Raw genomic sequence first — 15,698 nt, 5'->3', positions numbered from 1 at the left:
CGTCTTTCGCAGTGGGTGTGGTCAGTGAAACCGGACAGCAAAGTTATGCGAGTTATACGATATGTCGAATTAGACCACCATACAGTCCAAATGGTCTAGTGTGTTTGCACTATGCGTGCTCCCGAGCGACGACATCTGGGACGTTCTGTCGGACGTATATGCAATCAGATTCTACTCAACATTTATCTAGCGCTTTTTAGAAGATAATAGCTACAAGCTGATTGGTTGCTATGGGCAACATCTCTACTTCTAAAAACCTGCACTTTAGTAAATATGCCCCTTAGAATTGTGTAATGCAGCATAGCTTATAAAGGGAAGTTTCTGACAATACCTTCTGCTACTGATCCTATATGTTATGGTACATGTCCTGGTTATCCTTTACATGAATTAGCACTGAATGTAGAATCCTATCCACAGGGCGCAATCACCGACATCAACGGGCAAAGAAACAAACCTGATAAGTGTCGTCCGATCAATCTTGTAGTTGTTGACAAAGTTCATGTCTTCAAACATACTCAGCGTAGCCTGCGGGAGGGAGAAGAGCATGTGAGGAGCAATACACATGTATGTAAGTATGTATATATGTTACAGTTGTGTATGATCTCATGGGTTAAACAGACACATTGTATTATACAGTTATGTATCTCAGGGGTTAAACAGACACATTGTATAATATAGTTATGTATCTCAGGGGTCAAACAGACACATTGTATGATATAGTTATGTATCTCAGGGGTCAAACAGACACATTGTATGATATAGTTATGTATCTCAGGGGTCAAACAGACACATTGTATGATATAGTTATGTATCTCAGAGGTTAAACAGACACATTGCATTATATAGTTATGTATCACAGGGGTTAAACAGACACATTGTATGATATAGTTATGTATCTCAGGGGTTAAACAGACACATTGTATGATATAGTTATGTATCTCAGGGGTTAAACAGACACATTGTATGATATAGTTATGTATCTCAGGGGTTAAACAGACACATTGTATGATATAGTTATGTATCTCAGGGGTTAAACAGACACATTGTATGATATAGTTATGTATCTCAGGGGTTAAACAGACACATTGTATGTTAGAGTTATGTATCGCTGGGATTAAATAGGTGTGTTGGGATGCAGGGAGAGCCTGACTGTGGATATGATCTCTCAGGAGTTACAGGCCAAGTTCTACATGATATGAGAGATTACTAGAGTGCAGAGAGGCAGCATACAGCAGTAATGTGAGAGATCACTAGAGTGCACAGAGACACCATACAGTAGTAATGTGAGAGATCACTAGAGTGCACAGAGACAGCATACAGCAGTAATGTGAGAGATCACTAGAGTGCACAGAGACACCATACAGCAGTAATGTGAGAGAATACTAGAGTGCACAGAGACAGCGTACAGCAGTAATGTGAGAGATCACTAGAGTGCACAGAGACAGCATACAGCAGTAATGTGAGAGATTACTAGAGTGCACAGAGACAGCATACAGCAGTAATGTGAGAGATCACTAGAGTGCACAGAGACACCATACAGCAGTAATGTGAGAGATTACTAGAGAGCACAGAGACAGCATACAGTAGTAATGTGAGAGATCACTAGAGTGCACAGAGACACCATACAGTAGTAATGTGAGAGATTACTAGAGTGCACATAAACACCATACAGCAGTAATGTGAGAGATTACTAGAGTGCAGAGAGACACCACACAGCAGTAATGAGAGAGGTTACTAGAGTGCAAAGAGACACCATACAGCAGTAATGTGAGAGATCACTAGAGTGCACAGAGACACCATACAGCAGTAATGTGAGAGATTACTAGAGTGCAGAGACACAGCATACAGCAGTAATGTGAGAGATTACAAGAGTGCAGAGAGACACCATACAGCAGTAATGTGAGAGATCACTAGAGTGCAGAGAGACACCATACAGCAGTAATGTGAGAGATTACTAGAGAGCACAGAGACAGCATAAAGCAGTAATGTGAGAGATTACTAGAGTGCACATAGACACCATACAGCAGTAATGTGAGAGATTACTAGAGTGCAGAGAGGCAGCATACAGCAGTAATGTGAGAGATCACTAGAGTGCACAGAGACACCATACAGCAGTAATGTGAGAGATCACTAGAGTGCAGAGAGACACCATACAGCAGTAATGTGAGAGATTACTAGAGAGCACAGAGACAGCATAAAGCAGTAATGTGAGAGATTACTAGAGTGCACAGAGACACCATACAGCAGTAATGTGAGAGATCACTAGAGTGCAGAGGCAGCATACAGTAGTAATGTGAGAGATCACTAGAGTGCACAGAGACACCATACAGTAGTAATGTGAGAGATTACTAGAGTGCACAGAGACACCATACAGCAGTAATGTGAGAGATTACTAGAGTGCACAGAGACACCATACAGTAGTAATGTGAGAGATTACTAGAGTGCACAGAGACACCATACAGCAGTAATGTGAGAGATTACTAGAGTGCACATAAACACCATACAGCAGTAATGTGAGAGATTACTAGAGTGCAGAGAGACACCACACAGCAGTAATGAGAGAGGTTACTAGAGTGCAAAGAGACACCATACAGCAGTAATGTGAGAGATCACTAGAGTGCAGAGAGACACCATACAGCAGTAATGAGAGAGGTTACTAGAGTGCAAAGAGACACCATACAGCAGTAATGTGAGAGATCACTAGAGTGCACAGAGACACCATACAGCAGTAATGTGAGAGATTACTAGAGTGCAGAGACACAGCATACAGCAGTAATGTGAGAGATTACAAGAGTGCAGAGAGACACCATACAGCAGTAATGTGAGAGATTACTAGAGTGCAGAGAGGCAGCATACAGCAGTAATGTGAGAGATCACTAGAGTGCAGAGAGACACCATACAGCAGTAATGTGAGAGATTACTAGAGAGCACAGAGACAGCATAAAGCAGTAATGTGAGAGATTACTAGAGTGCACAGAGACACCATACAGCAGTAATGTGAGAGATTACTAGAGTGCAGAGAGGCAGCATACAGCAGTAATGTGAGAGATCACTAGAGTGCACAGAGACACCATACAGCAGTAATGTGAGAGATCACTAGAGTGCAGAGAGACACCATACAGCAGTAATGTGAGAGATTACTAGAGAGCACAGAGACAGCATAAAGCAGTAATGTGAGAGATTACTAGAGTGCACAGAGACACCATACAGCAGTAATGTGAGAGATTACTAGAGTGCAGAGGCAGCATACAGTAGTAATGTGAGAGATCACTAGAGTGCACAGAGACACCATACAGTAGTAATGTGAGAGATTACTAGAGTGCACAGAGACACCATACAGCAGTAATGTGAGAGATTACTAGAGTGCACAGAGACACCATACAGCAGTAATGTGAGAGATTATTAGAGTGCACAGAGACACCATACAGCAGTAATGTGAGAGATCACTAGAGTGCACAGAGACACCATACAGCAGTAATGTGAGAGATTACTAGAGTGCACAGAGACACCATACAGCAGTATCTGAGAGATTACTAGAGTGCACAGAGACACCATACAGCAGTAATGTGAGAGATTACTAGAGTGCAGAGAGACACACTGTACAGCAGTAATGTGAGAGATTACTAGAGTGCAGAGAGACACCATACAGCAGTAATGTGAGAGATCACTAGAGTGCACAGAGACACCATACAGCAGTAATGTCAGAGATTATTAGAGTGCAGAGAGACACCATACAGCAGTAATGTGAGAGATTACTAGAGTGCACAGAGACACCATACAGCAGTAATGTGAGAGATTACTAGAGTGCAGAGAGACAGCATACAGCAGTAATGTGAGAGATTACTAGAGTGCACAGAGACACCATACAGCAGTAATGTGAGAGATCACTAGAGTGCAGAGAGACAGCATACAGCAGTAATGTGAGAGATTACTAGAGTGCACAGAGACACCATACAGCAGTAATGTGAGAGATCACTAGAGTGCAGAGAGACACCATACAGCAGTAATGTGAGAGATCACTAGAGTGCACAGAGACACCATACAGCAGTAATGTGAGAGATTACTAGAGTGCACAGAGACACCACACAGCAGTAATGTGAGAGATCACTAGAGTGCAGAGAGACAGCATACAGCAGTAATGTGAGAGATTACTAGAGTGCACAGAGACAGCATACAGCAGTAATGTGAAAGATTACTAGAGTGCAGAGAGACAGCATACAGCAGTAATGTGAGATATCACTAGAGTGCAGAGAGACAACATACAGCAGTAATGTGAGAGATCACTAGAGTGCAGAGAGACACCATACAGCAGTAATGTGAGAGATCAATAGAGTGCAGAGAGACACCATACAGCAGTTATGTGAGAGATCACTAGAGTGCAGAGAGACACCATACAGCAGTAATGTGAGAGATCACTAGAGTGCACAGAGACAGCATACAGCAGTTATGTGAGAGATCACTAGAGTGCAGAGAGACACCATACAGCAGTAATGTGAGAGAACACTAGAGTGCAGAGAGACACCATACAGCAGTAATGTGAGAGATCACTAGAGTGCACAGAGACAGCATACAGCAGTTATTAGAGAGATCACTAGAGTGCAGTGAGACACCATACAGCAGTAATGTGAGAGATCACTAGAGTGCAGAGAGACACCATACAGCAGTCATGTGAGAGATCACTAGAGTGCAGAGAGACACCATACAGCAGTAATGTGAGAGATCACTAGAGTGCAGAGAGACACCATACAGCAGTAATGTGAGAGATCACTAGAGTGCAGAGAGACACCATACAGCAGTAATGTTAGAGATTACTAGAGTGCAGAGAGACACCGTACAGCAGTAATGTGAGAGATTACTAGAGTGCAGAGAGACACCATACAGCAGTAATGTGAGAGATTACTAGAGTGCAGAGAGACACCATACAGCAGTATCTGAGAGATTACTAGAGTGCACAGAGACACCATACAGCAGTAATGTGAGAGATTACTAGAGTGCAGAGAGACACACCGTACAGCAGTAATGTGAGAGATTACTAGAGTGCAGAGAGACACCATACAGCAGTAATGTGAGAGATCACTAGAGTGCACAGAGACACCATACAGCAGTAATGTCAGAGATTATTAGAGTGCAGAGAGACGCCATACAGCAGTAATGTGAGAGATTACTAGAGTGCACAGAGACACCATACAGCAGTAATGTGAGAGATTACTAGAGTGCAGAGAGACAGCATACAGCAGTAATGTGAGAGATTACTAGAGTGCACAGAGACACCATACAGCAGTAATGTGAGAGATCACTAGAGTGCAGAGAGACAGCATACAGCAGTAATGTGAGAGATTACTAGAGTGCACAGAGACACCATACAGCAGTAATGTGAGAGATCACTAGAGTGCAGAGAGACACCATACAGCAGTAATGTGAGAGATCACTAGAGTGCACAGAGACACCATACAGCAGTAATGTGAGAGATTACTAGAGTGCACAGAGACACCATACAGCAGTAATGTGAGAGATCACTAGAGTGCAGAGAGACAGCATACAGCAGTAAGGTGAGAGATTACTAGAGTGCACAGAGACAGCATACAGCAGTAATGTGAGAGATTACTAGAGTGCAGAGAGACAGCATACAGCAGTAATGTGAGATATCACTAGAGTGCAGAGAGACAACATACAGCAGTAATGTGAGAGATCACTAGAGTGCAGAGAGACACCATAAAGCAGTAATGTGAGAGATCAATAGAGTGCAGAGAGACACCATACAGCAGTTATGTGAGAGATCACTAGAGTGCAGAGAGACACCTTACAGCAGTAATGTGAGAGATCACTAGAGTGCACAGAGACAGCATACAGCAGTTATGTGAGAGATCACTAGAGTGCACAGAGACAGCATACAGCAGTTATGTGAGAGATCACTAGAGTGCAGAGAGACACCATACAGCAGTAATGTGAGAGGTCACTAGAGTGCACAGAGACAGCATACAGCAGTTATTAGAGAGATCACTAGAGTGCAGAGAGACACCATACAGCAGTAATGTGAGAGATTATTAGAGTGCAGAGAGACACCATACAGCAGTAATGTGAGAGATCACTAGAGTGCAGAGAGACAGCATACAGCAGTTATGTGAGAGATCACTAGAGTGCAGAGAGACACCATACAGCAGTAATGTGAGAGATCACTAGAGTGCACAGAGACACCATACAGCAGTAATGTGAGAGATTATTAGAGTGCAGAGAGACACCATACAGCAGTAATGTGAGAGATCACTAGAGTGCAGAGAGACACCATACAGCAGTAATGTGAGAGATCACTAGAGTGCAGAGAGACAGCATACAGCAGTAATGTGAGAGATTATTAGAGTGCAGAGAGACACCACACAGCGGTAATGTGAGAGATTACTAGAGTGCACAGAGACAGCATACAGCAGTAATGTGAGAGATTACTAGAGTGCACAGAGACAGCATACAGCAGTAATGTGAGAGATCACTAGAGTGCAGAGAGACACCATACAGCAGTAATGTGAGAGATCACTAGAGTGCAGAGAGACACCATACAGCAGTAATTTGAGAGATTACTAGAGTGCAGAGGCAGCATACAGCAGTAATGTGAGAGATTATTAGAGTGCAAAGAGACACCATACAGCAGTAATGTGAGAGATCACTAGAGTGCAGAGAGACACCATACAGCAGTAATGTGAGAGATTACTAGAGTGCAGAGAGACACCATACAGCAGTAATGTGAGAGATTACTAGAGTGCAGAGAGACACCATTCAGCAGTAATGTGAGAGATTACTAGAGTGCACAGAGACACCATACAGCAGTAATGTGAGAGATCACTAGAGTGCAGAGAGACACCATACAGCAGTAATGTGAGAGATTACTAGAGTGCACAGAGACAGCATACAGCAGTAATGTGAGAGATCACTAGAGTGCAGAGAGACACCATACAGCAGTAATGTGAGAGATCACTAGAGTGCAGAGAGACACCATACAGCAGTAATGTGAGAGATTACTAGAGTGCAGAGGCAGCATACAGCAGTAATGTGAGAGATTATTAGAGTGCAAAGAGACACCATACAGCAGTAATGTGAGAGATCACTAGAGTGCAGAGAGACACCATACAGCAGTAATGTGAGAGATTACTAGAGTGCAGAGAGACACCATACAGCAGTAATGTGAGAGATTACTAGAGTGCAGAGAGACACCATTCAGCAGTAATGTGAGAGATTACTAGAGTGCACAGAGACACCATACAGCAGTAATGTGAGAGATCACTAGAGTGCAGAGAGACACCATACAGCAGTAATGTGAGAGATCAATAGAGTGCAGAGAGACACCATACAGCAGTAATGTGAGAGATCACTAGAGCGCAGAGAGACACCATACAACAGTAATGTGAGAGATCACTAGAGTGCACAGAGACAGCATACAGCAGTTATGTGAGAGATCACTATAGTGCAGAGAGACACCATACAGCAGTAATGTGAGAGATCACTAGAGTGCAGAGAGACACCATACAACAGTAATGTGAGAGATCACTAGAGTGCACAGAGACAGCATACAGCAGTTATGTGAGAGATCACTAGAGTGCACAGAGACACCATACAGCAGTTATGTGAGAGATCACTAGAGTGCAGAGAGACACCATACAGCAGTAATGTGAGAGATTATTAGAGTGCAGAGAGACACCATACAGCAGTAATGTGAGAGATCACTAGAGTGCAGTGAGACACCATACAGCAGTAATGTGAGAGATCACTAGAGTGCAGAGAGACACCATACAGCAGTTATGTGAGAGATCACTAGAGTGCAGAGAGACACCATACAGCAGTAATGTGAGAGATCACTAGAGTGCAGAGAGACACCATACAGCAGTAATGTGAGAGATTACTAGAGTGCAGAGAGACACCGTACAGCAGTAATGTGAGAGATTACTAGAGTGCAGAGAGACACCATACAGCAGTAATGTGAGAGATCACTAGAGTGCACAGAGACACCATACAGCAGTAATGTCAGAGATTATTAGAGTGCACAGAGACACCATACAGCAGTAATGTGAGAGAACACTAGAGTGCAGAGAGACACCATACAGCAGTAATATGAGAGATCACTAGAGTGCACAGAGACAGCATACAGCAGTTATTAGAGAGATCACTAGAGTGCAGAGAGACACCATACAGCAGTAATGTGAGATTATTAGAGTGCAGAGAGACACCATACAGCAGTAATGTGAGAGATCACTAGAGTGCACAGAGACACCATACAGCAGTAATGTCAGAGATTATTAGAGTGCACAGAGACACCATACAGCAGTAATGTGAGAGAACACTAGAGTGCAGAGAGACACCATACAGCAGTAATATGAGAGATCACTAGAGTGCACAGAGACACCATACAGCAGTAATGTGAGAGATTACTAGAGTGCAGAGAGACAGCATACAGCAGTAATGTGAGAGATTACTAGAGTGCACAGAGACACCATACAGCAGTAATGTGAGAGATCACTAGAGTGCAGAGAGACAGCATACAGCAGTAATGTGAGAGATTACTAGAGTGCACAGAGACACCATACAGCAGTAATGTGAGAGATCACTAGAGTGCAGAGAGACACCATACAGCAGTAATGTGAGAGATCACTAGAGTGCACAGAGACACCATACAGCAGTAATGTGAGAGATTACTAGAGTGCACAGATACACCATACAGCAGTAATGTGAGAGATCACTAGAGTGCAGAGAGACAGCATACAGCAGTAATGTGAGAGATTACTAGAGTGCACAGAGACAGCATACAGTAGTAATGTGAGAGATTACTAGAGTGCAGAGAGACAGCATACAGCAGTAATGTGAGATATCACTAGAGTGCAGAGAGACAACATACAGCAGTAATGTGAGAGATCACTAGAGTGCAGAGAGACACCATACAGCAGTAATGTGAGAGATCAATAGAGTGCAGAGAGACACCATACAGCAGTTATGTGAGAGATCACTAGAGTGCAGAGAGACACCTTACAGCAGTAATGTGAGAGATCACTAGAGTGCACAGAGACAGCATACAGCAGTTATGTGAGAGATCACTAGAGTGCACAGAGACAGCATACAGCAGTTATGTGAGAGATCACTAGAGTGCAGAGAGACACCATACAGCAGTAATGTGAGAGAACACTAGAGTGCAGAGAGACACCATACAGCAGTAATGTGAGAGGTCACTAGAGTGCACAGAGACAGCATACAGCAGTTATTAGAGAGATCACTAGAGTGCAGAGAGACACCATACAGCAGTAATGTGAGAGATTATTAGAGTGCAGAGAGACACCATACAGCAGTAATGTGAGAGATCACTAGAGTGCAGAGAGACAGCATACAGCAGTTATGTGAGAGATCACTAGAGTGCAGAGAGACACCATACAGCAGTAATGTGAGAGATCACTAGAGTGCAGAGAGACACCATACAGCAGTAATGTGAGAGATTATTAGAGTGCAGAGAGACACCATACAGCAGTAATGTGAGAGATCACTAGAGTGCAGAGAGACACCATACAGCAGTAATGTGAGAGATTATTAGAGTGCAGAGAGACACCATACAGCAGTAATGTGAGAGATCACTAGAGTGCAGAGAGACAGCATACAGCAGTAATGTGAGAGATTATTAGAGTGCAGAGAGACACCATACAGCGGTAATGTGAGAGATTACTAGAGTGCACAGAGACAGCATACAGCAGTAATGTGAGAGATTACTAGAGTGCACAGAGACAGCATACAGCAGTAATGTGAGAGATCACTAGAGTGCAGAGAGACACCATACAGCAGTAATGTGAGAGATCACTAGAGTGCAGAGAGACACCATACAGCAGTAATTTGAGAGATTACTAGAGTGCAGAGGCAGCATACAGCAGTAATGTGAGAGATTATTAGAGTGCAAAGAGACACCATACAGCAGTAATGTGAGAGATCACTAGAGTGCAGAGAGACACCATACAGCAGTAATGTGAGAGATTACTAGAGTGCAGAGAGACACCATACAGCAGTAATGTGAGAGATTACTAGAGTGCAGAGAGACACCATTCAGCAGTAATGTGAGAGATTACTAGAGTGCACAGAGACACCATACAGCAGTAATGTGAGAGATCACTAGAGTGCAGAGAGACACCATACAGCAGTAATGTGAGAGATTACTAGAGTGCACAGAGACAGCATACAGCAGTAATGTGAGAGATCACTAGAGTGCAGAGAGACACCATACAGCAGTAATGTGAGAGATCACTAGAGTGCAGAGAGACACCATACAGCAGTAATGTGAGAGATTACTAGAGTGCAGAGGCAGCATACAGCAGTAATGTGAGAGATTATTAGAGTGCAAAGAGACACCATACAGCAGTAATGTGAGAGATCACTAGAGTGCAGAGAGACACCATACAGCAGTAATGTGAGAGATTACTAGAGTGCAGAGAGACACCATACAGCAGTAATGTGAGAGATTACTAGAGTGCAGAGAGACACCATTCAGCAGTAATGTGAGAGATTACTAGAGTGCACAGAGACACCATACAGCAGTAATGTGAGAGATCACTAGAGTGCAGAGAGACACCATACAGCAGTAATGTGAGAGATCAATAGAGTGCAGAGAGACACCATACAGCAGTAATGTGAGAGATCACTAGAGCGCAGAGAGACACCATACAACAGTAATGTGAGAGATCACTAGAGTGCACAGAGACAGCATACAGCAGTTATGTGAGAGATCACTATAGTGCAGAGAGACACCATACAGCAGTAATGTGAGAGATCACTAGAGTGCAGAGAGACACCATACAACAGTAATGTGAGAGATCACTAGAGTGCACAGAGACAGCATACAGCAGTTATGTGAGAGATCACTAGAGTGCACAGAGACACCATACAGCAGTTATGTGAGAGATCACTAGAGTGCAGAGAGACACCATACAGCAGTAATGTGAGAGATTATTAGAGTGCAGAGAGACACCATACAGCAGTAATGTGAGAGATCACTAGAGTGCAGTGAGACACCATACAGCAGTAATGTGAGAGATCACTAGAGTGCAGAGAGACACCATACAGCAGTTATGTGAGAGATCACTAGAGTGCAGAGAGACACCATACAGCAGTAATGTGAGAGATCACTAGAGTGCAGAGAGACACCATACAGCAGTAATGTGAGAGATTACTAGAGTGCAGAGAGACACCGTACAGCAGTAATGTGAGAGATTACTAGAGTGCAGAGAGACACCATACAGCAGTAATGTGAGAGATCACTAGAGTGCACAGAGACACCATACAGCAGTAATGTCAGAGATTATTAGAGTGCACAGAGACACCATACAGCAGTAATGTGAGAGAACACTAGAGTGCAGAGAGACACCATACAGCAGTAATATGAGAGATCACTAGAGTGCACAGAGACAGCATACAGCAGTTATTAGAGAGATCACTAGAGTGCAGAGAGACACCATACAGCAGTAATGTGAGATTATTAGAGTGCAGAGAGACACCATACAGCAGTAATGTGAGAGATCACTAGAGTGCACAGAGACAGCATACAGCAGTTATGTGAGAGATCACTAGAGTGCAGAGAGACACCATACAGCAGTAATGTGAGAGATCACTAGAGTGCACAGAGACACCATACAGCAGTAATTTGAGAGATTATTAGAGTGCAGAGAGACACCATACAGCAGTAATGTGAGAGATCACTAGAGTGCAGAGAGACACCATACAGCAGTAATGTGAGAGATTATTAGAGTGCAGAGAGACACCATACAGCAGTAATGTGAGAGATCACTAGAGTGCAGAGAGACAGCATACAGCAGTAATGTGAGAGATTATTAGAGTGCAGAGAGACACCATACAGCAGTAATGTGAGAGATCACTAGAGTGCACAGAGACACCATACAGCAGTAATGTGAGAGATTACTAGAGTGCACAGAGACACCATACAGCAGTATCTGAGAGATTACTAGAGTGCACAGAGACACCATACAGCAGTAATGTGAGAGATTACTAGAGTGCAGAGAGACACACCGTACAGCAGTAATGTGAGAGATTACTAGAGTGCAGAGAGACACCATACAGCAGTAATGTGAGAGATCACTAGAGTGCACAGAGACACCATACAGCAGTAATGTCAGAGATTACTAGAGTGCAGAGAGACACCATACAGCAGTAATGTGAGAGATTATTAGAGTGCAGAGAGACACCATACAGCAGTAATGTGAGAGATCACTAGAGTGCACAGAGACACCATACAGCAGTTATGTGAGAGATCACTAGAGTGCAGAGAGGCAGCATACAGCAGTAATGTGAGAGAACACTAGAGTGCAGAGAGACACCATACAGCAGTAATGTGAGAGATTATTAGAGTGCAGAGAGACACCATACAGCAGTAATGTGAGAGATCACTAGAGTGCAGTGAGACACCATACAGCAGTAATGTGAGAGATCACTAGAGTGCAGAGAGACACCATACAGCAGTTATGTGAGAGATCACTAGAGTGCAGAGAGACACCATACAGCAGTAATGTGAGAGATCACTAGAGTGCAGAGAGACACCATACAGCAGTAATGTGAGAGATCACTAGAGTGCAGAGAGACACCATACAGCAGTAATGTGAGAGATTACTAGAGTGCAGAGAGACACCGTACAGCAGTAATGTGAGAGATTACTAGAGTGCAGAGAGACACCATACAGCAGTAATGTGAGAGATCACTAGAGTGCACAGAGACACCATACAGCAGTAATGTCAGAGATTATTAGAGTGCACAGAGACACCATACAGCAGTAATGTGAGAGATCACTAGAGTGCAGAGAGACACCATACAGCAGTAATGTGAGAGATTACTAGAGTGCAGAGAGACAGCATACAGCAGTAATGTGAGAGATCACTAGAGTGCACAGAGACACCATACAGCAGTAATGTGAGAGATTACTAGAGTGCACAGAGACACCATACAGTAGTAATGTGAGAGATTACTAGAGTGCAGAGAGACACCATACAGCAGTAATGTGAGAGATTACTAGAGTGCAGAGAGAAACCATACAGCAGTAATGTGAGAGATTACTAGAGTGCACAGAGACACCATACAGTAGTAATGTGAGAGATTACTAGAGTGCACAGAGACACCATACAGGAGTAATGTGAGAGATTATTAGAGTGCCGAGAGACAGCATACAGCAGTAATGTGAGAGATCACTAGAGTGCAGTATTATTTGCATTCCCTTCCGAGGCGCTGAGTCTCTATATGGTGACGGGGATATAATACAGTCGCGTCTCTATCTGGGAGAAGCGCTTTGGGAACGTTGTGATAAATGAACACATATAACTCTCCGGGATTTGCTGCAAATTGAACAGTAGAGCGCTCTGCCCCCGGGATCCAGCACATTCATTCTCCAAGTGACACTTTATATTCCAGGAGCCCCTACAGATGTAACCCTGCCTATGTATGGGGGGATTTATAACCACTGCTGACATATTATCCCCAGGTGACTGTATATCAATATAATAATGACTGTGCCCGAATTCACACTCTGCCGGGGACCAAACAACATATATTATACGTAGCAGAGAAACAGTCACATATCTGGGGCAGCATCATATATGTCAGTGGTGGTCACAGCGTCCCTAGGCCACGGGAGAGACTCTTGTTCCTGTATCTCAGAGGTTTTCCTCTTAGTATGTGTGGAAGGACCAACCATATACAGTATGTATTACTCCCTATATAGCAGATCCTCTGAGTATGTGTGGAAGGACCAGCCATATACACTATGTATTGCTCCCTATATAGCAGATCCTCTGAGTAAGTGTGGAAGAACCAGCCATATACACTATGTATTACTCCCTATATAGCAGATCCTCTGAGCAAACAAGGGCTTCCTTATATTTAATTTCTATTATCTCTTTTAGGTTGTAAACTTTAACGTGCCCGGCTCTCACTTCTTCTGTGTCATAGTTTATTGCTGTATTGTGATATGGTCCAAATGCGTTGGCTCAGAGACCCCGACAGTCAGAATCCCAACACCCATAAGGAAAGAAGACTAACCCTTACCCCTACCCCTCCCCGGTGCCTAATCCTGACCTCCCCCCTAGTGCCTAAACCTAATCTCCCCCTCCCCGCACCCTAATCCTGACCACCCCCCTAGTGCCTAAACCTAATCTCCCCCTCCCCGCACCCTAATCCGGACCTCCACCCTAGTGCCTAAACCTAATCTCCCCCTCCCCGCACCCTAATCCTGACCACCCCTCTAGTGCCTAAACCTAATCTCCCCCTCCCCGCACCCTAATCCTGACCTCCCCCTAGTGCCTAAACCATCTCCCTTCCCCACACCCTAAACCTAACCCTAGAGCCTAACCCTAATCTCCCTCCTAATGCCTAACTCTAACCCCGCACCCTAACCCTCCCCCTTATGCCTAACCCTAACCCCGCACCCTAACCCTCCCCCTAATGCCTAACTCTAACCCCGCACCCTAACCCTCCCCCTAATGCCTAACCCTAACCCCGCACCCTAACCCTCCCCCTAATGCCAACTCTAACCCCGCACCCTAACCCTCCCCCTAATGCCTAACCCTAACCCCGCACCCTAACCCTACCCCTAATGCCTAACCCTAATCCCGCACCCTAACCCTCCCCCTTATGCCTAACCCTAACCCCGCACCCTAACCCTCCCCCTAATGCCTAACTCTAACCCGCCCCCTAACTCTCCCCCTAATGCCTAACCCTAACCCCGCACCCTAACCCTCCCCCTAATACCCAACCCTAATCCCGCACCCTAACCCTCCCCCTAATGCCTGATACTTACCTGGGGGATGCCGGAGTTCAGGATTCTAGTGCAGGGTTCCCGATTTCAGCTATGGTATTTCGCCCATCGGCATCCCGCAAATATAATACCAGGTATATGATAGTATATAATATAGTCACAGGCGCGCTGTGTGTACTGGGAAATAGACATGGGCAGCTGCGGCAGCGTGGGGGCGGGGACAGATTTCCATCCGCTGACTGACTGGATTCCTTCACGCTCTGGAGAAGCCAATCACTGCTCAGCATTTGCTGCATTGTGGCGGTAACATACCACCCAGTCAGCAGTGCCGGTTAGTAAAAAGCTTGGCGCTGCTGCAGTAACCGGTAAGCGTGCCAGAGGCTGAGCTATGGGGCGCGAGCAGACCTAGGAACCTACACAGATACTGGACAAACCTCCCCCCAACCCCTCGCGGTTACCAGGCAAGTGCGCCATGGTGCCCCAGAGTGCTGCCATCTTAATCTCTTCTCTTAAATTAAAACTTTGTCACTTCTATAACAAAATCCTGAGTGGTGTTACCCACCGAGAACTAATCATGAACTATTTACTGATCCTGAGGGAATGTGTAATAGTGCACATCTGATTACTGCTCATAGTTTATACATCACAGGCACCTTACAGGTTACAGACTCCTCACCATAGTTGTATCATCCTCGGGGAGAGATCGGGGGGTGTAGGTGAAATTAGCAAAATTTGGATCGATATGGGAAACGTGCAGGGTCCCGTTACTCCGTAACTTCTTTGTCTCATCTTCACAGACCTAGAGATCAATAATATACTGAGTTACTTTGTACTATTGTAAGCAGGAGATTCTCAGCTGCAGACATACAGTATATATAATATGATACATACAGTACAGTATATAATATGATACATGCAGTATATATATATA

At 44.4% G+C, this 15,698-nt stretch overlaps 1 protein-coding gene across 4 annotated transcripts in view; it reads right to left on the bottom strand.

Annotated features, from left to right (window-relative positions):
* Positions 1–15,698, bottom strand: part of PDE2A (phosphodiesterase 2A) — a 794,043-nt gene that overhangs the window by 35,895 nt on the left and 742,450 nt on the right. For all 4 annotated transcript variants that reach the window (XM_088461174.1, XM_088461173.1, XM_088461172.1 and 1 more), the window contains 2 exons: positions 15,444–15,566; positions 455–525 (listed from right to left, as the gene is read on the bottom strand). In XM_088461174.1, the coding sequence (XP_088317300.1) occupies positions 455–525; positions 15,444–15,566 (194 nt within the window). The remainder of the gene's footprint in view (positions 1–454; positions 526–15,443; positions 15,567–15,698) is intronic.

Source organism: Taudactylus pleione, unplaced genomic scaffold (assembly GCF_031769625.1).
Source record: "Taudactylus pleione unplaced genomic scaffold, aTauple2 ptg001023l, whole genome shotgun sequence".
NCBI classification, from domain to species: Eukaryota; Metazoa; Chordata; class Amphibia; order Anura; family Myobatrachidae; genus Taudactylus; species Taudactylus pleione.
Note: the sequence above shows the minus strand (reverse complement) of the source record. Positions and strands in the feature narration are given on the sequence as shown.